Here is a 25,614-nt window from a genome sequence, read left to right on the forward strand (position 1 = left end):
ATCGTTTCGACGCGAACCGTGCCTCAAAACGGTACGGGTCGAAACGGTTTAGCTCGAAACGGTTCGGGTTCGAAACGGTTCGCACCGAAACGGATTTTGTATTTTTTTTAGAATTTTTATGATTTTTAGAATTTTTTGGAATTTTTTTGATTTTTTGGAATTGGATCAAAATGGCAATTGAAAACATTTAAAATGAAAATCCCCAAAATACCCCTGGTTAAAGATGGAGTTAGTGTATGTGATCAAAATGGCAACAAAAGGAAAAAGTCAAGGACCCAGAGGCAAAAAAAAACTATTTGGACTAAAATGGCAAATTTGGACAAAACTCAGGGACTAAAATAGTAATTTACTCAATAAATAAATTAATTAATTAATTAAGTGAAGTTAACCAATGAAATTAGGAGAGAGAAACTATCAAAATGAGATAAAACACTATTTTGGTAAATATTTTTGTGAGAACACTATTATGGTAAATATTTTTTCCACCAACACTATTTTGAAAAAAAAAAAAAAAAAACTCTGCTTATAGGTGTAAAAAAAGCAACAAACTTTATATACTTTTCATAAAAAGTATAAAATATGGTATTGGTTAAGTTATGTTCCATAAAGCGATTAATTTCTGTATGTTTATGGTGTGTACAAGACAACCACATGGTGTCATGTAGATAGTAATCTTCATATTTAAATTATCAGCTAAATTATAAGAACAATTATTGCTATTATTAGTATTAAAATATAAAAAAATAGATATAAAATTTGAATAATAAAACGTTCTAAAAGTACAATTCATCTTCTGAAAGTTGAGAATTTATATATACTCTAATTTTCAACATTCTTGTGCAATAAGAGTTGTAACTTGTGCTTATTTGGTTTTTTTTTGAATTGTGTGATTGTACAACATGCTTTATTGGTGTATGAGTTTATTTGGTAAACACACGTCTTTTCATTCCCCACCTTCAAAGAAGACAGAGGAGAGGAAGAGAACAGAGAAAAAGGGAGAAGAGAAAGCGAGCCAGGAAGTCTCCGCCGACCGGCGATGCAGGCTGCCCGATGCGAAGTTGGGTCATCGCACTGGCGGTTAACCGCCGTAATCCAAGTGGTGGCTAGGGTTTCGTTGGTAACAACAACTACACTAGCAAGATGATTCATTCACAACATGAACATTATCTTTCTTAATCAATTGTTTGCATCAATTCGGGTAGCTTCTTGCTCTATTTCTTCTTGTCTTTGTTTAAATTCACATATTAAATTCAAAATCTCACATAGCAACATGGATCTACTGCCTTCATTGAGTTCTAAACATGTTGATGCTGTAATTTAGTTAAATAGTTGTTTAGGGTTTTATTCAAATTTGGGTTTTATTAGCTTTTGACAATTGGGGATTTTGAATTTCTGATGGTGTATAGAAAATTGGTGAATTATTTATGTTACTTGGTAAAATTAAGAACATAAAGAATTAATGGAAGATTATTCTAAGTATTCCCATAGTCCTGCTCCTCTAGCTGTTGCTCAACGAGACCATACCATGTTTAAGAAACTTATGACTATCCTCTGATAGTTGGCGAAAGCTGGTGCGGCTAACACCTAGGCTGAATCTGTAGCTGCTGATCTTGATGCGGATATCACGTTGCTTATGTTAAACACTAATTCCATTCCGACCACATTGACAGCCACCGTGACCATTTCGTAACCATCGCCCTCTGCTAACCAGAATTTTTGCCTCAGTTTATATTCTAATACGCGACAAGGTACCTTAATCGAACTACCTTTCGATTTCAAATTACTTATTCAGTTAGGTACCTTAATTGAACTACCTTTCGATTTCAAATTACTTATTCAGTTAATTGGTTTGCTCATTTTGTTGAACTCTGTTATAATACTCAATACACCACATTGAGAAAAGAAGGGTTCTAAATAACAAAGTATAAGCACATTTGTATATGTATTCTATCTATATTTTTGATTCATAGATCAGCAAAGGAATCTAGTTGTGATTCCGAATTTGTGGGATTGGAAGGTTGTTGTTGGCATCTGCACGTCATATGGATATGTAAGAAATAATATCACCTGCTTTTAGTTGATTTCAAATAATATTGTTCTTATTATTTGTTATTATGCAGAAAAGAATATTGCTTGATGTGATGTGAGATTGTATGAATAAACGTTTGGCCATATATACTACTTTGAAAGCAACCTTTATTATGGGAAGTCCTATATACAACCTTAGTTATAAAACTCTCCACTATATATCTTGCCTTCATATATGAAAGAGAGTTCAGACCTTATTCCATCTAATATTAGAAGTAGAGTTGGATGTTCAATTATTTCCAAGACTTTTGCCATAAAAGCTTAGGTACTTTGTTTTCTTAAGATTGTATTTACTGTATGTTTTCCACTAGAGAAGGATCTTGAAGGGTTTTTATTTAGTTTTTGTCGATTTAATTTATGTTCATGAGATTGCAAAGCTTTCTATCTAACTTTTATGATGCATTAATCTGAAATTTATATTTGAATTTGAGATAAGAAATGGGTCTATTTGAATGGATGATGTTTATGGTTTGGCTTTTGAAATCAAATGGCTGGTTTCGATTTTTTTTGTTATAATCTAAAATCGATACATGTTCTTAGATATTGAAGAAAAGAAACTGTCAAGCCTGGTTTCAATAAGCGAGAGATGCGTATAGGTCTCGAAAGCCAAGGTGCCAGACGTGAGAATTATAAAAAGTCTGATGTTTGAAGAATTTATATATCATGTTTAGCACACAGATGTAGCTCATAATATAAAAAAATCACCAGGTATGTTGACCAGTTTATTTTTTTACTTTCAATTTGAAGTAACAACACACTTTGTTTCACAAGTACATTTTGTTGTTGTTATATCTAAACCCATTTATAGACTTTGATGGCCATCTGGCTTTTTATTGGTCTAATTGTGAAGCTGCCTTGAATTAATTAATATTTGTGTGTTGTAACTTTCTTGATTAGCAACTAGATGTGCAAGGTTTGAGATGATTTCTTTAATAATCTTTTTTTTTCTATTTTAGGGATTTGATACATGAAAAAATAGGTCAACTAAAAAAATTGTTGATTGATCATTGATCAAGTGATATTAGACTATTAGTGACTTTTTTAATTTTTATAGGTTTTGTAGGATGATGTATCGGCAACTGTTAAGCTTTTAGATATGTGTGGCATAAAGCTTTTTGCATTGAACCAGATTAAAGTATTTTTATTAGCACATATTATTATATTTTGTTTTGATTTAAACAAATATTTATTGATAGAATATTGATGTCTTGCCATCGCAGCTGTTGACAACAATCTCTACTGTCGTTGATCTCAACTACCCGGAGAAAACGATCACATTTTATATAGTAAATGTGGCAGACGAGAGGCGCGTGTTGGTCAGCTTGTAGGGGGAAAAAGTTGCTCAAACCTGTGGTATGTTTTCTTTCATACTACATATCTTCTACCTTGTGCATAAACTATAGCCTATCCATACCTTCTTTAAATTAGAGTTGTTCACTTTGCAACGGAAATTATAGTTTGAACTGCTAACTAAGGTTTTGGAATATGGCAAATGGTTGGGTAAAAAAATTTGCATTTTTGACTTTTGACCCAAAGATTTTAATCTTTTGTATTTTAACCCCTTTGACTTTTTTACTTTTAACAAAAGTTTTTTCATCTTTTGCAAAAAAAAAAGTTTTTACTTTTTTAGGAAAAAAACTGGCAGAGGAAAATGGTTGGGTTTGTTGGGCCAGTCGTACCTGCCAAACCAACCTTAAATCGTGGATGGTACCGTATAGATATCTTCCTGGCTGACCAACCCATAAAGATGATTTGGTTGGTTTCAACTATTTATAAATACACTACTTTGAATTACAGGATGAATCTCAGGATCGTACAAAAGGCAATAGTTGAGAGAGTTGGCTATTCTAAACAATAACCTTCGATAGCATAGTACGCAGCCAAGAGGCAGTGTGTCGCCTTTTGGTTCCAACAGAAAAAAAACGTGCCAAGACCAGGTTCCGAGGAACCCGACATCGTATTTATTTGCTTATGAAAGAAACAATTACTGTATTTATTTGTTATCAACCTGTGTGTATTAGTGTACACAATTATTTGTATAACGTTGTAGTTATAGTTGTTACTCGGATTTTGATAACGAAAGAATTATGATAAGCTTAAACACAACTGGTATGCACGTCAATTTCGTTGCCCGCAGCGCAACGCGCGCGGGTTACTTTTCTAGTTATATTGAAACATATACTAACTATCCAAGTCAGAAATAGTTTTAAAATTGTACCATTCTTCACTACAGTTACGCTGCATAATTAGTTGTCAAATGGTTTTTCTCTTATGTTCATCGGTATTGTCAATTCGATCAAATCTGGTTGATATATTAGTGTTAAGAATATCAATCATCTTAATAATATGAATCACTAGTCATCACATAATTTATGTGGTTATTATACAATGTAGTGGGCAATGCATTGTCGCATCATATATCATCTCCCTCTAGCCAATAATTAATCTAAACTACGGTAAATTCATGTATATTACAATAACTAGTATTTTGTCCTCGCACGTTAGTGTGAAAACGCAACTTGACATACCGTTTTAGGCTAACAGTTTGATAATTGAGTTTAGGTGCTATATTTGCCCATTTGTATATATAGTATGGTATACACCTTAGAAAAAAAAAAACAACAATCCCCCAAACTTTGGCTACTATTTGATCTAGTATAAATATCATAAATATTATAAGAACTCATTAATTTTGTTATACTTTATTATCGTTTATAAATATCATAAGTATTACTGTATCAAGTTTTAAAATAATTTAAGTCATCAATAATAAGTCATCATACATCCTCGTATTCATAAACATGAACCCTAAGATATAAAACAACATAGAGTAAATTACGATTTTGGCCCCTGTGGTTATATTACTTTTACTCTTTTAGCCTAAAAAAGAATTTTTTAACATCTGAGTCGCCAGCGTCCTTTTTTCTAACATTTTTGGCCTCTAACGTCATTTTTTTCTAACCCCCCCCCCCTTTGGCCCCAACATTTAATGGATGGGGTTAGTGTTAGGGGCCAAAAGGGTTAGAAAAAAAGACCTTGGGGGCTCAGATGTTAAAAAAAAATTTTGGGTTAAAAGGGTAAAAGTAATATAACCACAGGGGTCAAAATCGTAATTACTCAACAATATATTTAAAAAGAAATTAGGCCTAAAATCAAACTTTGAACACGCTTAAATAAAATTGAACACAAACTATGGCAATCATTAACTCTGAATCCTAAATATTTAGAGTTAACGATCGAGTGTTATTATTCTTGATTTAAAAAATATGTCTTATAACAATTAGCTTGTAACGAGCTGAGGCAAAATAATAATCAAATTAGAAATGCAACAAGGAGATGATTAGAAACGTACTTTACTAAAACAAACATAATAAAGGAAGTAACACAGAAAGAAAATGCTATATGATCCAAAACGACACCGATGGATTTCCACCATATATAAATTTTCAATCAGAAATTGTCAAAGAAATACAACAAAACCTAAAAGTAGAGAGGATGGCTACATAAACACACATATTATATCATAGCACATTGAAAATAAAAATACCCCATATGCCAAGTAAATATATTTTTAAAAACTTAATTAATTACTTTTAGAATTTTAAATATAAGAGAATTTGTTTTTAAATAAAAGTGTGCTGTAAAGTAATTATATTTTAGCTGGAGTAGAAGACCGGTATGACTGTAGGTCTTTGATAACGGGTCAAAGTCTATTTTGTTATTTAATTATGACTATAATTTGTAAATATGGGGTTAGCTTACTTGATAGAGATTTACGCATTTTAGGCTCTCTGGTATGAGAGAGGCTCATCCTTGAAGGATGACCCTCCATATAAGCGCCACGTAGGATGGGTGTGAGGATGGGGCAAAGAGGATGAATATGTGTGTGAGAAGAGAGGGCATCGACTTTTGTCTTCTTCTCCCCGTCTCAAACGTCGCACACTCGACGAACTGAACGACGACGGGCCAGGCGGGATGGTGTGTTGGACGGCGCAGGCCACGACGAGGCTGGGACGAGCCCCACACTGGAGAGCCTTAGAAAGAAGATTTTAGGTTCAAACCTAAGAAAATGTGTAATTTAGATTTATTGGTGTAATTTAAAATAGGAGTAATATTTACCATTTAAAAAATTTACGACTATGATTTTGTTTGAAGAAATATACATATCTAAAATATAGTTATGCTTTCAAAATTTATATAATCTTAAAGTTAAATGTTGGTGGCTGTCACATCAAAAGCCACCGACCCATTCTTTGATATATATTACACTGCTACAAGGTTGGTAACAATATAAAGGTTGGATGGATTGGATGAGGCTTTGGTGCTCCAATCACATGACTCTGGTTCGATTCCTGTTAATTGCACTCCTTAGAAGCTTTTTTTACATAATAGTAAGTGCCATCATGTTTTTCTTTTTCTATTATTTCTTTACGTGTTTCCCCCTTTCCCTTTTCTTTTATTTATTTTTTTCTTATCTATTTTTTTCGTGTTTCCCTCCTTTTTTTTTCTTTTTTTTTCGTGTATAAGCCGTAAACCTATTTTATAATATGGTTGTTATTAACCACATGTCGTTATAAATTCACGTTTTGATATAATTTTTTTCGAAACAAATCGAGTAAAATATAATATATTTTCATGTTTATTATTATGTGTAGGTATAAATTCACGTTCTTTACTAACACGTTTTCATTTGATGGTATAAATCCGAGTTAGTGTACATTTTGACGCCGCTAGGTCTTGATACAAAAGTAAGGGTGATATAGTGGTTAAGTGGAACCCTCACTAAACGAACCACCCCGGGTTCGATTCCGTTTCTTTTGTAACCGCAATGCATATGTAGTTTACATTGAGTTAGATCGGATATGCCGAAACACGCGTTTTCATATAATTAACGATCACATAACGTGCCGGCAACTATAAACAACTAAGACGTTGCCGCTGCAACGCGCGGCATAGGGTAGCAATCTAGTTTATATATATACACAAACGTGAGATCCTATCGCGTCATCTGACGGGAATTCAATCGGTACAAGTTCGTTTTATCACAAGAGGTAATTTGGTTGTTATCGGTCTGATTCATTACAATAATGGTAAGGTTCTAACCGAAAGGAAAACCCCAAAAAATAAAGTCTTAATGTGCCCCAAAGGATACTGACACGTGTTTTACATTGATCAAAAACCATAGACACGAATACCGGTATTGGTTCCACTAAGATTTTACCAGTACCGATGTCGGTATGGGTTAGGTTCATCACGACACCGGTACTTTGCCGCCACTCATTGTAGCTTATAATACAAAAGAAGACTCAATTTAGAATACAATTTTGTTTTCAACGAAATTTATAATGGAATATCGAGAAGCATATCGTAGAGCTCGAGACATAGCAAGTAGAGTTCCAAGCTGATTAACAGATGCAACAAACCAAGTTCGTTGCGAAAATGATTGAGCGGTCCAATTATTCTAGTAGTTTAGCTCATTTATGCGCTAGCACAATCAAGACTGCCATCTGAAGAAATACCAGTTCTAATCCGTGGGGATAGAACCTATGAGATAGTCTCGACAAGGTGGTTAATCTTCTAATCTCTTCTTTGGTCGACAAAGCTTGTATGATCTGCAAAACAGAACACCATGAGCTCGTTATAAGAAGAAGGGGTGGAGGGTTTTTCTCATAACCACCCTGTGGCGTGAGAATAAGTATCCTTTTAAGAAGACTAAAGCAAGTGTGTGTTAAGAGTGAGAGTGAGAGAATTCAGATGCTTAAACCTATGGTTGAAGGTTGGTATTTATGGCTGGAGGGTTTTTGAGAAGAAGATGGGCTGATGGGCCTTGGGCCAAACGTCGCCAACAAGGAATATCCTCTTTATCTCCTCTGACACAAAGGATAGTGTTTGTAGAGGTGGAGGCACGTTGGCGCACAGTGATTGGTGCCGCGTCGCCTGCTGGGTGTATGTGTTGTCGAGTTTGTCATCAACTGTGAGTGGAAATCATGGAGCAGTGAATGGTGCACGCTGATTGGCTACACGTCACTATCCTTTTGTAGTGTTTCTCCCCTGCAGGCTTGTACCACTTGTACTAACTGTACTTATGTGAGCTTTTCATGGTTGGGCGTACACAGGTGGTTCCTGCGGAGGAACCTTGGAACAAGCCGAGTGTTGTTGTAACTAAGTGTGGTATTGCCCCATGCACGCATGGCTTGCGCGGTATTTGAGACCATATCCCTTCAAGCCCCCAGTTCAATGCTGCTTCCTATGAACGGACGGTAAGTGGGTGGACCTCTGAACTAGATGAGTTGCTTTCTTTTTTTAGATGTTAGCGGGCGCGACCAACTTGGATGGTGCACACAAGTGTAGGTTGCTGAAGCCAGGCGCACGTTTTTGTAAGTTGGGAGCAGTCTTGTAACACCCCAAAACCCGAATATTTATATTCGTTAAAATGTTGTGATATGGTACCTCAAGAAATAAACAACTAGGCTAATTAACCTACTTAGATGTATGGTTAAAACTATTAAAAGATGGAATGTAATAAAATGTTTAACAAAGCAAACAAGGGAACAAACTTGAGGGACCAAAGATGAACAAGGGGGAAAGTTATGTCTTAAGTAACAAACACACCCACACAAGCACACACACATTTCGTGTGTTCTAGAACGATCAGGGGGAACTCCCCATGAACCAAACCCTAGTTCTAACACAATCATCAAATTGAGGAGTCAAATGAAGCTCAAATTCACAACCAAACATGAATTAAGGATCACCTACTCAAGGGGATCATGAGGTATGTCTCAAAATTTAGATTTATGAAGTTGTATGAAGTGGGTTATGTCTTAATCCGTGAATTGGTACGAAATTGTTCATGTATAGGTGTTAAAATCACCATATAGAACATGGTTTATGCATGATTTAACTTAATTTGATGTTTAAAGGTGAAACCCAATTGTTGGGGTGAAGATGATAGCATGGATATTTCATCTAGGTCTAATTCTTGTTCAAAAATTTATGTATCATGTTATGTATGATGGATTCTTGTTAGAAGGATTGGAAGAAATGTGATAATTGTAGGTTTGATGGTTATGCATGTATGATTTGTGTTGACTAGAAGGAAGAAATTGATGAATTGTGTATGAGATTAGAATGATATGCATGAACTAGTTGTACACTATGCTTACAAGGTAGTACATATATCAAAAGCATGAAGAAACTATGAAGAACTTAAGATTAGATCACTTGTAAGTGATTAGAAAAATAGTCATGAAGTGGGTTTTGATGATATGATGAAAATGATAATATGTTCATATTATTGATGTTTGATTTTAAATACTACATGTTGATTAGTAGAAGGATTTGATGCACTATGTATGAAATTAGAAGATTGTGCATGAATTAGTTGTGTGTTATGCTTAAAAGGTGGTACGCACACCAATCGTATGATAAAATGTATATAGTGTCGTCCGTATAGTCTATCATGATGATACGGGTATAAAATGATAAGTCGAAAGTTAAATAAGATGAATTGTTGACTTTCTAGAAGTCAACTACGAACAAGAAGCATAATTTAACTTCTTGTTGTGAAGGTAAGATATTAGGAAGTCATACGTTACATGTTACATCAATACACGTTATATGTAATGACATGATGAACTACATGAGGGCAAACGGATATGGATATGACTATATGGGTTATGCTTGTTAGAAACAACTAATGATATGATAGTCAACATGTACAAATGAATATGCTAATAAGAATGTGATTTCGATGACATGGAAGTATAGGAATCATGTCGAGACGGAATCAAGCACGGATGGATAATGGGTCAAGAAGTGGCGAGGAAACGAATATGAACACGGATGCATGAGGTAAGTGATTCCGTAATCACTTCTTAGTTGTTTATGTAAAGTTATATGCAATTTAATTAGATAGGGTAATTGAAGTCAAATAGAAATGAATTGTATGATATCGATGAAGTATTAAACGGATCTTAGTTTTGATCCGAGCAAGTTATGTGTGAATAAGATTTGTAGTTAAGTAGTAGGATCGGTTACTTATGCAAGGAAATCTTTTGTTGTTAAGGATAGCGTAAGTTGACAAAAACGCCCTTGATAGGTATATCGGGCAAACGACCTTAAAAGTTGTTTGGAAATGAGCTATTCGATTAAAGTAATGTCTTTGTCAAGTATGAAAGCGTAGTATAGGGTTTTGTATGTCATAGACCAATTAATGCACAATTACCCATAACGGGTCAAAATAAGCCTTTGAGCGAGAACGGGTTAAGAGAACGCTAGACATCCGAGAAATCAATCTTTTATGATAGGCGTCAATGAAATTATTAAGTTCATATGAGATTGAGGTCAAATAAACAGATTATGTTAATAAATGCACGAACGGGTCAAATAATTAGAAGATAATAATAAGCCGAATGCATGTAAGTTAAGAATTTCCTTAATCCGGATGTGGGATTTTAAGTTCATATGATAGAATATGAATTTACAAGCATGTAGGAAGAAACGGGAGGTTAAACGGGTAAACGGTTCAAAAGTTATGCGCGTTTTAGTGCGTACGGACGACGAAACGGAGCTGCAGAAAAATGCAAAATCTAGAGGGCGTCGCCGACGGGCATGGGGGCGTCGCCGACGGGCTCTAGAAAACCAGTTTTTGTGCTGACGGGTTAATTACCTGTCTACGGGTTTTTGGGCTACGGGTAAATGCAAGGCCCGTCGCCGACGGCCCTAGGGGCGTCGGCGACGGCCTTCCCAAGTCCCAAAAGCTGAAATCTTGTTATTTAAGTCAATTTATGTACCGTGGGCTTCGGTTTGATATCCGTGGACTACGGTGGACTTTCCAAACATGATTTTGATGGTTCCTTAGATGTTTATGGGCTATAAAGCTAAGTCTAAGACCCATGTTAATGATGTATGATTATGTAAGAGGTACGCGTGATCTAGTACGTGTTTGTTAAAGTATGTACGTATGTAAATGTGTATGTATGCATGTATAAAGATATGTACGAGTGTATGCATGTACGTAACGATGTAGGAAGGGTATGTATGTATGTAGAGGTGCATGTACGTATGCATAAAGATAGGCATAAGCATATGCGTGGATGTAAAGATGTAAGAAAGGTATATACGTATGATTGTCTTTTGCGTTTAAATGTATGTATGTTGGTGTGTAGGTAGGTAGAACGTACGTATGCGTTTAGATGAATATGGGCTCACGAGAGGATCCATACACGAAGGTATGCACGTATGTAGGTTTGTGTGAAGGCAGGTAATAAGTATGTATGTATGTATGTATATATGTATGCATGTATGTAGGTATGTATGTATGTATGTATGTATGAATGTAGGTATGTATGTATGTAGGTAGGAATGGATGTAATTAGGTATGCACGTACGTAGGTACGTACGTATGTATGCAGGTACGTATGTAGGACAGTTGCTATTTGTGACCGTAAAGGTATGTATCAGTTTGTATGAAAGGTATGTACGCATGCATCTAATGAAATTGAGTACTAACGGTAATGGTTGCGTGCTTGGTGAATGAAGTGTAACGCAGGAATACCAAAGAAGTCTCACTACGGATCATATGATCAGGATGGGAACGCTGGGATGTAAAGAGTTAACGAAACGAGAAGTAAACGTGAACAAACCTTGTATGTTTATAACGCGTACTAATGATGTGTAATTTTATGTGGTGAGCGCAGGTAGTACCAGTCATGAGGATATCCAAGGATTGGAGACCGAAGATCGAGTCACTAGAGAGATTGTACGGAAACGTTGATGTACATAATGTAGTAAACATAAGCTATGTCTTTAACTAATAAATAAGAGGATGACGGATTTATGAGAAAGAACTGTGTTAAAGTTAAATCTTAAATAAGTTGAGGTATTTATAGTGAAAGAAATTTTATGGTACGTGTTTCCGCTGCGACTTTTGACAAATACGAATTAGGGCGTAACAAGTTGGTATCAGAGCCCTGGTTTGAGAGAATCAAGTAATAGAAGGTAAATGCTTGAACTCAAACCAGTGTGCTCTCGTAATCAAGAACCCGTACAATCCAAGACTCGATCGAGGCCTAAATGCAATAGCAAATGTAAGTATGTATTAGATTATGTATTTGAAGGAAACTAATAGTATGTTATGTGCAAGGTAAGCTTAAGAGTTTGAAGAAGATGATCCGGGAATGCAGAATAGGATGAACGCTAAGGCGGGCAAAGGTGCAAATAGGCAAACTAACCCCAGGTACACACTACTAACATGTATGAGTACCGATGTCAAAAGATAAAAGGAATGGGTCTCCTTGGGAGGGTAATTATTAAACGAAAGACAATGATGTGGTCTTGGGGAAGTTTTAGAAATATGCACGAAACTGAAACCCATTTCTCGGGCATAAGGCGATGATTACACGAAGGCACGAACCTAGTGTGTGAATTGCGCACCTGGCCAGTACGCAAGAAGCATATGACGTTCGTGAGACCGTGACAATTATTGCAGGTATGTCCGGTAGAACTGGGTAGCAGGTGGGCGCTATGTTGTAGCGAATGCGAAAAAGCAAATCCATTGCGGATTTGGTTATGCTAACGAAGGTTATGAAAAGTTATGCGAGTCGACCGGTTCTAGCGAACAAGTCGAATAAGAATAAGCTACCATCTGTTTTTAAACGGGTAATTTTGAATACTCTAATGAATGCTAGAAGCTTAATCCGTTATACGGATTGAAAGAAGAAGTTATGATTAAAAGCGAAAGACCCAGTTATTTGGGTAGTGAAGTATGTATGCTTAACTCTCGTTGAGAGTGTTTATGCCAAACCCAGTTATTTGGGTAGTGGAATGTGTATGCTTAACTCTCGTTGAGAGTGTTTATGCCAAACCCAGTTATTTGGGTAGTGGAATATGTATGCTTAACTCTCGTTGAGAGTGTTTATGCCAAACCCAGTTATTTGGGTAGTGGAATATGTATGCTTAACTCTCGTTGAGAGTGTTTATGCCAAACCCAGTTATTTGGGTAGTGGAATATGTATGCTTAACTCTCGTTGAGAGTGTTTATGCCAAACCCAGTTATTTGGGTAGTGGAATGTGTATGCTTAACTCTCGTTGAGAGTGTTTATGCCGAAACCCAATTATTTGGGTAGTCGAATGTGTATGCTTAACTCTCATTGAGAGCGTTTACGCCGAACCCCATTTACTTGGGTAGTTGAATGTGTAAGAAAGAAGAAAGCTCCTATATGAATAGAACTAAAATGAAGTAATTATGATTCGACAACTAAGATGACTAACCTTAAAACCTTGTTGCTGAAGGTAGGTAAAACTATAAGTTTTTGTTAAACACATGTAAGAAAGAAAAGGTAAGAGTGACATGTTTGAAACCGCTAGATGGATTCAAACATAGAAGGAATGAAGGGTATGGATGTTACGTTTAAATCCGTGGGACGGATTTAAAACGTAAAAGGATGTAATGAATGCCTTTATAGGTAAGCATTAATATAGGTTTGAATATATAGGGACGATGAACTATTACTAGTCGGTCAAGGAAATAAGAACGTTATATGAAAGTATACCATGAAAAGTACAGCCTTGTTAAGAAGAAGAAGCCAATTACATGAATAATTATGAAATGAGTTAGGATGATTACTTATGAATGTGATGAGGGTGTTAAGCCAAACATAAATGTGTGTGTGTGTAGAGGAAATGAGAAAGGTTTCGGGGACGAAACCTTATTTAAGGGGGGTAGATTTGTAACACCCCAAAACCCGAATATTTATATTCGTTAAAATGCTGTGATATGGTACCTCAAGAAATAAACAACTAGGCTAATTAACCTACTTAGATGTATGGTTAAAACTATTAAAAGATGGAATGTAATAAAATGTTTAACAAAGCAAACAAGGGAACAAACTTGAGGGACCAAAGATGAACAAGGGGGAAAGTTATGTCTTAAGTAACAAACACACCCACACAAGCACACACACATTTCGTGTGTTCTAGAACGATCAGGGGGAACTCCCCATGAACCAAACCCTAGTTCTAACACAATCATCAAATTGAGGAGTCAAATGAAGCTCAAATTCACAACCAAACATGAATTAAGGATCACCTACTCAAGGGGATCATGAGGTATGTCTCAAAATTTAGATTTATGAAGTTGTATGAAGTGGGTTATGTCTTAATCCGTGAATTGGTACGAAATTGTTCATGCATAGGTGTTAAAATAACCATATAGAACATGGTTTATGCATGATTTAACTTAATTTGATGTTTAAAGGTGAAACCCAATTGTTGGGGTGAAGATGATAGCATGGATATTTCATCTAGGTCTAATTCTTGTTCAAAAATTTATGTATCATGTTATGTATGATGGATTCTTGTTAGTAGGATTGGAAGAAATGTGATAATTGTAGGTTTGATGGTTATGCATGTATGATTTGTGTTGACTAGAAGGAAGAAATTGATGAATTGTGTATGAGATTAGAATGATATGCATGAACTAGTTGTACACTATGCTTACAAGGTAGTACATATATCAAAAGCATGAAGAAACTATGAAGAACTTAAGATTAGATCACTTGTAAGTGATTAGAAAAATAGTCATGAAGTGGGTTTTGATGATATGATGAAAATGATAATATGTTCATATTATTGATGTTTGATTTTAAATACTACATGTTGATTAGTAGAAGGATTTGATGCACTATGTATGAAATTAGAAGATTGTGCATGAATTAGTTGTGTGTTATGCTTAAAAGGTGGTACGCACACCAATCGTATGATAAAATGTATATAGTGTCGTCCGTATAGTCTATCATGATGATACGGGTATAAAATGATAAGTCGAAAGTTAAATAAGATGAATTGTTGACTTTCTGGAAGTCAACTACGAACAAGAAGCATAATTTAACTTCTTGTTGTGAAGGTAAGATATTAGGAAGTCATACGTTACATGTTACATCAATACACGTTATATGTAATGACATGATGAACTACATGAGGGCAAACGGATATGGATATGACTATATGGGTTATGCTTGTTAGAAACAACTAATGATATGATAGTCAACATGTACAAATGAATATGCTAATAAGAATGTGATTTCGATGACATGGAAGTATAGGAATCATGTCGAGACGGAATCAAGCACGGATGGATAATGGGTCAAGAAGTGGCGAGGAAACGAATATGAACACGGATGCATGAGGTAAGTGATTCCGTAATCACTTCTTAGTTGTTTATGTAAAGTTATATGCAATTTAATTAGATAGGGTAATTGAAGTCAAATAGAAATGAATTGTATGATATCGATGAGTATTAAACGGATCTTAGTTTTGATCCGAGCAAGTTATGTGTGAATAAGATTTGTAGTTAAGTAGTAGGATCGGTTACTTATGCAAGGAAATCTTTTGTTGTTAAGGATAGCGTAAGTTGACAAAAACGCCCTTGATAGGTATATCGGGCAAACGACCTTAAAAGTTGTTTGGAAATGAGCTATTCGATTAAAGTAATGTCTTTGTCAAGTATGAAAGCGTAGTATAGGGTTTTGTATGTCATAGACCAATTAATGCACAATTACCCATAACGGGTCAAAATAAGCCTTTGAGCGAGAACGGGTTAAGAGAACGCTAGACATCCGAGAAATCAATCTTTTATGATAGGCGTCAATGAAATTATTAAGTTCATATGAGATTGAGGTCAAATAAACAGATTATGTTAATAAATGCACGAACGGGTCAAATAATTAGAAGATAATAATAAGCCGAATGCATGTAAGTTAAGAATTTCCTTAATCCGGATGTGGGATTTTAAGTTCATATGATAGAATATGAATTTACAAGCATGTAGGAAGAAACGGGAGGTTAAACGGGTAAACGGTTCAAAAGTTATGCGCGTTTTAGTGCGTACGGACGACGAAACGGAGCTGCAGAAAAATGCAAAATCTAGAGGGCGTCGCCGACGGGCATGGGGGCGTCGCCGACGGGCTCTAGAAAACCAGTTTTTGTGCTGACGGGTTAATTACCTGTCTACGGGTTTTTGGGCTACGGGTAAATGCAAGGCCCGTCGCCGACGGCCCTAGGGGCGTCGGCGACGGCCTTCCCAAGTCCCAAAAGCTGAAATCTTGTTATTTAAGTCAATTTATGTACCGTGGGCTTCGGTTTGATATCCGTGGACTACGGTGGACTTTCCAAACATGATTTTGATGGTTCCTTAGATGTTTATGGGCTATAAAGCTAAGTCTAAGACCCATGTTAATGATGTATGATTATGTAAGAGGTACGCGTGATCTAGTACGTGTTTGTTAAAGTATGTACGTATGTAAATGTGTATGTATGCATGTATAAAGATATGTACGAGTGTATGCATGTACGTAACGATGTAGGAAGGGTATGTATGTATGTAGAGGTGCATGTACGTATGCATAAAGATAGGCATAAGCATATGCGTGGATGTAAAGATGTAAGAAAGGTATATACGTATGATTGTCTTTTGCGTTTAAATGTATGTATGTTGGTGTGTAGGTAGGTAGAACGTACGTATGCGTTTAGATGAATATGGGCTCACGAGAGGATCCATACACGAAGGTATGCACGTATGTAGGTTTGTGTGAAGGCAGGTAATAAGTATGTATGTATGTATGTATATATGTATGCATGTATGTAGGTATGTATGTATGTATGTATGTATGAATGTAGGTATGTATGTATGTAGGTAGGAATGGATGTAATTAGGTATGCACGTACGTAGGTACGTACGTATGTATGCAGGTACGTATGTAGGACAGTTGCTATTTGTGACCGTAAAGGTATGTATCAGTTTGTATGAAAGGTATGTACGCATGCATCTAATGAAATTGAGTACTAACGGTAATGGTTGCGTGCTTGGTGAATGAAGTGTAACGCAGGAATACCAAAGAAGTCTCACTACGGATCATATGATCAGGATGGGAACGCTGGGATGTAAAGAGTTAACGAAACGAGAAGTAAACGTGAACAAACCTTGTATGTTTATAACGCGTACTAATGATGTGTAATTTTATGTGGTGAGCGCAGGTAGTACCAGTCATGAGGATATCCAAGGATTGGAGACCGAAGATCGAGTCACTAGAGAGATTGTACGGAAACGTTGATGTACATAATGTAGTAAACATAAGCTATGTCTTTAACTAATAAATAAGAGGATGACGGATTTATGAGAAAGAACTGTGTTAAAGTTAAATCTTAAATAAGTTGAGGTATTTATAGTGAAAGAAATTTTATGGTACGTGTTTCCGCTGTGACTTTTGACAAATACGAATTAGGGCGTAACAAGTCTGTGCGACTGTGAACTTATGAGACGCATGCAGCGCATGATTGATACGAGTTTTTAATGAGTAAACTTATACATAATGGGGATTGAAACTATTACCTTCTACTACATCATATCAAATCTTATCTAATTAGCCAATACTCCTACGCTATTTCCAAGTGGATGGAAAATTTTATATATCAGAAATGAAACGAGGAACATATATTTTTTTATATATTTGGAGAACTAGAAATCTAAAAGATAATCAACTCATTTATTCAAAACCTTTTGTTCCTTATGAGAGAGGGTGGAAGAATGTACACTTGCCTTGTGTCCTACGAAACCTCATCTTTTCTACTTTTTGATGGTTCAGTTTTCCGTCTACGAGATTGACGGAAGTTAGTATCAAATAAATATAAATTATTTAAAAGACCCTGTGAACAAAATAATATCAATAACTTAACTATTAATTAATGATTAAAAGAAAAATAGAATTTAAATAATTATAAGGACAATTCCAAAATATCAAAAAACAACAGCTGATTTGTCCTACTTTTCATTCACGTCGCTTCACAACAAAACAACATAATCAGCCGATTGATTTTTGTCAGAGTGGATTTGGGATTAGCAACGAGAGTAAACATTCACTCACGAAGCTTGAACGAAAACTCGGTAAAAATTAAAATTGATGGAGGCCGAACTCTTAGCCAGTATTTTACACTACAAAAAAAAGTTTCGAAAATTTTCAGTAAAGCTAACATTTAGACTGAAAAATTAGTGAGAGTCAGGGCACCCCGGCAGCAATAAAGTTTCGCCAATAAAAGTGAAGTTGCATTAATCATTGATCACATTACCAATATCGGGTAGAGTTCGGTTACAAAATCCAAATTTTTAAAAAATGTTAGTCATAAAACATCATAATTGTAGCCATAAAACACATCGATGAAACCCCATAAAAACAGAGTGAAGATTACTAAAACATTATATTCAAACCCTTACAGTCCATAAAAACATCAAATACATCATCGTAAAACTATGAATATAAAACACGACATGATAACCATCATAAAACACAATAATGTTAGTTATTAAAAAATCAAAGCCTTATCATCTAAAACACAAAACAAAACATACATATATTATGTTTTAGTAATCTTCATTACGTTATTTGTTAGTTTTATAATTCACATTACGGTGTCTTATGACGTTTTACACTTATTTAAAAAATTTAGACTTTGTAGCTAACTCCTAGCCTACCAATATAAATTATTAACCGATTAATCATAGATTAAATTATTAAATTCATTCGGTAATTATTATAATAAACTAAAAAGACTAGCATCTCTTCCTTCCAACTCATGAAAACATAAGACAATGCAATCCATTTATATCTCCATACCACCTTCTCACACGGCGGAGATCCTCCGACCACCTATATAAACCCCGGCCGACGCCGACATGGGCGGATGCGCTTCCAAGCCTCCGCGGAGCAACCCGTACAGCGACTTACCGGAGCAACCAAACACACCGGAACATGATCACCACCGGGAATCATCCGCCACCGGAAAATCATCACCTTTCTACAGTCTCAGCCCTATCCAATCATTATTGGGCATCGTAAAGTCTCCGGCTCGGCCGTCTGGCGGCGGAAACACTAACACGGTGTTTCCGCCGCCCTCGCCGGCCAAACATATAATGGCTGTGCTGATGAGGCGGCGGAGGAGGAAAGATGATGACCCGGAAGTGGTGGCGGGTCTGGACAAGAGGTTCGGGTTGAAGAAACGGTTTAAGGAAGAGTACGAGGTTGGAGATGAAGTGGGACGAGGGCATTTTGGGTATACTGTGTCTGCCACGTGTAAGTCCGGTGATCATGCCGGTGAAAAAGTCGCCGTTAAAGTCATACCCAAGGATAAGGTATCATTTATTAGTTATTATTAACATTTCTATGAATGAAAATACCAATAAAACTTGTTATGAATTTGTGAATTATTTAATTAATTATTATTATTAACCTAATAATTTTCTATTATAATCTTTTTGGTTTTCTTTGTGAAGATAAATTCATTGAGTTATATGTTAGACTGTCAGAGCAATTTAATTGCATATATAATCGTTATGAATTACTTTTATTGATGATTCAAGTACAATATATAAGTTGTGTGCTAGACGTGTTTTGTGTTGTAAAAATTGCGACTAGTCGGCGATTAATCACTAGTCGGCCAGTAACTGAGTAATTTTTCATTAATCAGTTCATTAATCGCTAGTCGGGCCTAGTCGGACCTAGTCGGCCAGCCAAAAATCGGCAATTCCGGCCAGATTCCGGCAAAAAACCTGTATATTCCGACCAAAACCTCTAAATTCCGGTCAGTTTCCAACCAAACCATTTGAATTCCAACAATTAATCTAGTATACTTAAAAAAATGAGTTGAGTAAGAGTTAAAACCTAACTACTTAAAATGTTTACCTATAAAAATGTGTATATGTATACATAAAACTGAAAATTACATATAAAAAATCCGATCCGATTAATCCTGATTCCTGATTAATCACGACTAGTCGATAGTCCCCACCTCAACGGCCGACTAGCGACTAACGAGTTCTTCAACCTTGGTTTTAATCAGATATAAGACTATTGGTAAAAAAACATATAATCAATGTGTTTTACTTACATAAAATTTCAACTTTTTTTTTAACGCCATTTTTTAAGACCTTACTTTCACCTTACACTTGCAAGGATTTGAACTCACAACCTCACATTTGTAAGGTGGGACACCATACCACTAGACCAATAGATCATAGGTTAACCTTTTAGTTCTAATTGTTTGATCTTTGTAACGGTTTTGTTTTATAACTTAGACGTCCATTTGTTCCGTGTGTGTTATTTAAACATCTTTTATTAACATCCATTTTATCTATTTGACTGTTTTGACACACATGAAGGGATTTAACGTGCTCCGTCAATGATCCAAATTTGCCGTTAAAAAAAAATTGGAAGTTACATGATTAACTAAAACCTTTACAAAACACTAAAACAATCCATCTGCTATTATATTTATAACATCTAAGATACGTAGTTTTGGAAGTGCAAGTGGATGTTGATTTGTGATAGTTTATTCATTTTTAGTTTCATTTGCATGTTAAGAAAGCATAATATCTGATTTTATAATTCACAAATCACAATCATATCATAAGATCCAATATTCCTTGAAGCAATTAATTTCACCCTATTCATTACATTAATTTATTTAATTAACTATTTGATTTTCCCTTACTAATACTCTAAACAACATAAACACTCCATAGTTTTCTTTTTTTTGTGTGTGTTACAGTTGATTATCTGATTCTACTTATGTTATAATATCACATAATCACTTTGAAAAAAAATTATGGTTTTTGGCAGATGACATCGGCTATCGCAGTGGAGGATGTGAGAAGAGAGGTGAGAATATTGCGAGACTTGTCCGGACATGATGATAACCTCATACGATTCTATGATGCTTTTGAAGACAATGATCATGTCTACATGGTTATGGAGTAAGCATGCATACACATATTTATTTAGCATATGAGATGATTCATAACTAATATAAAGTTATTCATATACAAACACATTACACATAATTGTATTTTGACCATTTTACCACCCTTTATGATGTAAGTGTATGAATCAACTTTGCATTTATGTCTAACTTTGCATTTCTCAGATTATGCGAAGGCGGTGAGCTTCTTGATCTAATGCTTTCAAGGTTCTACAATGTGCATAACTTCAAATATATTCTTGATTTCATGTCTAAATCATAAGTTGTATGCTTAGATTTTATATAATTTCATGTAGGGGTGGGAAATTCACCGAAGACGAGTCAAAAAACATGACAATTCAGATACTAAATGTTGTTGCATTTTGCCATCTACAAGGCGTGGTGCATCGCGATCTTAAACCCGAGGTACAAGCTATTCTTTATTTTTATATTTGTGTTTTCTTCACTCTATGTTTGATTCCTAACTCTCACAATAATGCATGTTTTGCTAATTCTATTTTTTCTAATTCATTTTATTAGAATTTCCTGTTGAAATCGAAGGGTGATGATTCCCGATTGAAAGCCATCGACTTCGGGTTATCTGATTTTGTTAAGCCAGGTAAGTCTATGAACACAAATTGACGGATGTTTAGATTTGTGTTTTGAAACTGATTAATATTGGTTTAATAACATGGCCGGCCCTGAGGGTGGCGGGGAGGACCACCAGCCAGGGTCCGATATTTCGAGGGGCACGTTTTTTATAAAAAAAAAAACCGATATGTATATGTAAAATATTTTTTTAATAGGGTACACTCATAGAAACACCAACATAGGCCCCCTTACAAAACTATTTTTATGGTTTAGATTAGTTATTAACCCCTTTGGCATTAGGTTTGACCTTTAGTGAGCCCAATACCCAATTTCGTTAAGGCCTACGGGCACATTTTTTTAAGCTCGAACAGGGTACACGAATTCTCAGGGCCGGCCCTGTTTAATAATTACAATCAAATAATTAGTTGTAAGAAATTGAGAAATTGTATTGAAGAGTCAAACGTATTTTGTTAATGTGTTACTTGAGCTATAGATGCTATTCAAGAGTTGATGATAATTCTTAGCGATCTGCAGATGAAAAACTGAACGATATTGTTGGAAGTGCGTATTATGTGGCACCCGAGGTTCTTCTTAGGTCATATGATACCGAAGCTGATGTTTGGAGCATAGGCGTAATATCATACATTCTTCTATGTGGTAGTAGACCGTTTTGGGCCCGGACCGAGTCAGGCATTTTCCGGGCTGTCCTCAAAACGGTTCCAAGTTTCGCGGAAACTGCATGGGCTTCACGATCTCCACTTGCTAAAGATTTTGTCAAGTGTCTCTTGACTAAAGACCCTCGTAAACGGTTAACCGCTGCCCAGGCTCTAAGTAAGTGTTAACTGACTTTTGAAAAGACAATAAAAAGTGGCGTATCAACTCGATCCCAAATTGATAAAATAATGGGAACATTACATAGAAAACCGGACCGACCAGGCCTGTTAAGTCTTGGACAGTTCCGGTTAAATAGGTTATGTTCTGAGCGGTTCAATCGATGGGACCGTTTTGTTTAGTCCAGGAATACATATTTGTATTTCTAAATTGTTTTCTCTTATGTGCACACATAGCAGCATGATGGTGATAATTATATGGGAGTTTACATTAATACTTTATGCTTCAAAATTCATCTCAAAAAAATATTTGTCAACTTTCTAAAAAAAAATTATAGAGTTACAAAATCCCAAAATGAAAGTAGTCGAAAGATGAGTAAATTACAAAATTTGTCCTTTATGTATGTCACTTATTGGAAATTGTGTCCTTTGTCTTCAATAATTACAGAAAACGTACTTGATGTTTGCAAACCCTTGCAAGTTATGTCCTTTAGCTCTAACTTAGGTAATTTTTGTGGTTAAATCTGACTAAATGGACCCTATATGAGGGTATTTTTGTGGTTAAATCTGAACAAATGGACCTCACATAAGAGTAAAATGACCAAAATACCCTCATGTGGGGTCCATTTGATCAGATTTAACCACAAAAAATTAACTAAGTTAGGGCTAAAGGACATAACTTGCAAGGGTTTGCAATCATCGAGTACGTTTTATGTAATTATTGAAGACAAAGGACACAAATTGCAATAAGTGACATACATAAAGGACGATTTTTGTAATTTACTCTCGAAAGATTGGTCTTTCTTGGTCGGTCTTGATTAATGTAAGTTTTGGACAAAACCGAAAAGCCATAAAATTATGAATCGAATGCCGGGTTGGTTATTGTTGGTTTGGGCCGGTCAGATCGGTCCTGTTAGGGCCATCGATTTGACTGGTCTATACTGAATTTTTTTTCCTTAGCCGTACTTTCTTCCACGTGATTTCATAAACACGATTATTTTTGTTTTATTCAGGTCACCCATGGATTCGTGATCATAACACGGTGGAAGTACCTATTGACATTCGAGTTTTAAGAACGTTAAAAGCCTACACGCTTGCATCTCCTTTGCGCAAGGCGGCTTTAAAGGTTCGCACAACATACAATGTTAACATTAACACAAGTAAATCTATAAACATATAATATAATGTTTATGTGCATCAAGTTACATGTTTTCTTTATACGTGACAGGCATTGTCGAGTACATTGACTACAGAGGATCTCTTTTATCTTAAGAAACAATTTATGCACTTAGCGACATCCGAGCGCGTAACACACAGGAGCATTAAAACGGTTTGACTTCGTCTATTTATTCCTTTTAAATTTATTTTTTTGGAAAAATGCGCAAAAAGGTGAAACATGACGTAATGTTTGTACCTTATAATCGTATGTGAGCAGGCGTTGTTGAAGCATGCAACAAATGCAATGAAGGAGTCCCGAATCATAGACTATCTCAATTGGGTACTTAATTGTGTTTACACTTTTCGTTAATTAACCGTCTTTTGGTGCATGTTTTAACTCAAAGTTTGTTTATGTTTGATGGTTAATAGCTGACTGCCCTCGCATTAGACTTCGATGATTTCTGTGCCGCTGCGATTAACGTTCATCAACTCGAAGCACTTGATCGTTGGGAACAACTTACCCAATCTGCTTACGAGATTTTCGAAAACGATGGTAACAAGGCCATCATTATTGAAGAACTAGCATCGGTAAGCTGATATCTACAATTGGTACTAAATAATTATACTATAAAATAAAGAGTAAATTACAAGTTTTGTCCTTTATGTTTACATCAAATTTCATGCACTGTCCTTTAGCGCAAAAGTTGACAGGCGGTGACCTTTACCTTTCAAAATCTTGCACGTTTTGTCCTTTAGGCCAAACCCAGTTAGATTTTTTGGTTAAATCTGATCATGTGCCTTGCACATGAGGGCATTCTTGTCATTTCAACTTTAGGGACTTTGAAAGGTAAAGGACACCGCCTGTCAACTAGGTTTAACCAAAAAATCTAACTGGGTTTGGCCTAAAGGACAAAACGTGCAAGATTTTGAAAGGTAAAGGACACCGCCTGTCAACTTTTGCACTAAAGGACAGCGCCTGAAATTTGATGTAAACATAAAGGAAAAAACTTGTAATTTACTCTAAAATAAAATATAAGGTTATCACACTTATATAAACTTATTTAGTTACATAAATAGTTCATTTGATTGAACTTAATCACACATTTGGGGTCTAAGTTTAAAAAAAATATTTTTGAGTCTAAAACTAACTTCCGTTAAAATTTCTTTTAGGCTTTCGCAAATGATGGTTTTACCCTTTTTAGTTAAAATTATTAGAAGAACTCTTCGTGTAATTAATTCTATAAACTTTCACATAAATGGTTAAGTTCTTTAAACTTTCATAAAAAGGTTATTAGTTTATAGGTTAAAACATATAATCACCAAAAAAGCTAAAGAAGTTGATCACTTTTCGTTTCAGGAACTGGGGCTCGGACCTTCGGTCCCATTACACGTTGTTGTGAGCGAATGGATACGGCATTCTGATGGGAAACTAAGCTATCTTGGATTTGTGAAATTGTTGCATGGAGTGTCCACTAGGAACAACCGAAGGTTACGATAACATTCAGTTCTCTGGTGAGGGGTAACATGGGTATATCATTTATAGGACAAACGAAAATAAGAATGGATTCATGATTCTTTTTATCATGTATATATGATTTGTATCAAGGTCAAGAACATGAGTTTAGTTTTTGGAATATGCAAATATGAATAATAGAAGCAATGAATAATTATTGTATATAGAATAGAACTTATCAAGCCCATTATAAAGTTATGAACGATAAAGGACAGCCCAATCCTAAATGGGCCACTAACTATTGGGTCCAGTTAACATGGACAAATAAGAAAAATGGAGTTTTCAGATCGAACAAGTATGGGCCATGAACTGGGCATTTCAGTGTAGACAAAGCACCAAATTCAACCCACAAAAAATAAATCACTTAAATACATGTTTTCTTCTTTGAATTAAGTTCTTTTTTCTTTGGAGCCATTGCTATCATATTCAAACCCGTTCTCGAAATTCTGGAAACCATATGCGACTAATAAAAATGGGCTTGTATAAAAACAAGGCTCAAACTATCTACACACTTGGTGTGTAGATAGCCTCCCTAAAAAGTGGTTTATTTGTCCTATATGCACGTCCTGCAATGTCGAGCTGTGGCCAAAGCGCGGCGTATTGGTCCGGTCAACCAGACAAAGACTAACGGGTGTCTGACGGGTC

The 25,614-nt window shown here is 35.6% G+C and overlaps 1 protein-coding gene and 3 long non-coding RNA genes across 8 annotated transcripts; all 4 read left to right on the forward strand.

Annotated features, from left to right (window-relative positions):
* The first annotated feature begins 916 nt into the window (after positions 1-916).
* On the forward strand, positions 917-4,194 carry LOC110938261. Of its 3 annotated transcripts, XR_002591333.2 has the most exons (5): positions 917-2,050; positions 2,121-2,353; positions 2,629-2,796; positions 3,309-3,441; positions 3,886-4,194. It is a non-coding gene; the product is annotated as an uncharacterized LOC110938261 (long non-coding RNA). The 3 variants fall into 3 exon arrangements; XR_004890969.1 differs by having other exon boundaries at positions 922-2,353; XR_002591331.2 differs by lacking the exon at positions 2,121-2,353 and having other exon boundaries at positions 923-2,050.
* Positions 4,195-8,554: 4,360 nt separating this feature from the next.
* LOC110935366 lies at positions 8,555-12,000 on the forward strand. 2 transcript variants are annotated; one of them, XR_002589081.2, is made up of 3 exons: positions 8,555-8,863; positions 9,859-9,942; positions 11,259-12,000. It is a non-coding gene; the product is annotated as an uncharacterized LOC110935366 (long non-coding RNA). The 2 variants fall into 2 exon arrangements; XR_002589080.2 differs by having other exon boundaries at positions 8,556-8,863; positions 11,790-12,000.
* Positions 12,001-13,214: 1,214 nt separating this feature from the next.
* On the forward strand, positions 13,215-17,335 carry LOC110935365. Of its 2 annotated transcripts, none has more exons than XR_002589079.2 (3): positions 13,215-14,199; positions 15,195-15,278; positions 16,594-17,335. It is a non-coding gene; the product is annotated as an uncharacterized LOC110935365 (long non-coding RNA). The 2 variants fall into 2 exon arrangements; XR_002589078.2 differs by having other exon boundaries at positions 13,216-14,199; positions 17,125-17,335.
* A 1,323-nt stretch (positions 17,336-18,658) lies between these two features.
* LOC110938260 (CDPK-related protein kinase) lies at positions 18,659-25,133 on the forward strand. The gene is made up of 11 exons (XM_022180724.2): positions 18,659-19,273; positions 20,760-20,893; positions 21,064-21,105; positions 21,195-21,303; positions 21,418-21,496; positions 22,003-22,299; positions 23,312-23,424; positions 23,527-23,628; positions 23,734-23,796; positions 23,886-24,044; positions 24,814-25,133. The coding sequence occupies exons 1-11, from the start codon at positions 18,818-18,820 to the stop codon at positions 24,952-24,954; spliced, it is 1,695 nt and encodes a 564-aa protein (XP_022036416.1). The 5' UTR covers positions 18,659-18,817; the 3' UTR covers positions 24,955-25,133.
* The last annotated feature ends 481 nt before the right edge of the window (positions 25,134-25,614 follow it).

Source organism: Helianthus annuus, chromosome 4 (genome assembly GCF_002127325.2).
Source record: "Helianthus annuus cultivar XRQ/B chromosome 4, HanXRQr2.0-SUNRISE, whole genome shotgun sequence".
Lineage (NCBI taxonomy): Eukaryota > Viridiplantae > Streptophyta > Magnoliopsida > Asterales > Asteraceae > Helianthus > Helianthus annuus.

Excerpts from the sequence above, each read along its gene's own strand:
- LOC110938260 (XM_022180724.2), top strand. The coding sequence starts at position 18,818 with ATGGGCGGATGCGCTTCCAAGCCTCCGCGGAGCAACCCGTACAGCGAC. Across the intron at positions 22,300-23,311 it reads AACCGCTGCCCAGGCTCTAA|GTCACCCATGGATTCGTGAT; the intron begins GTAAGTGTTAAC and ends TGTTTTATTCAG. Across the intron at positions 23,629-23,733 it reads CACACAGGAGCATTAAAACG|GCGTTGTTGAAGCATGCAAC; the intron begins GTTTGACTTCGT and ends GTATGTGAGCAG.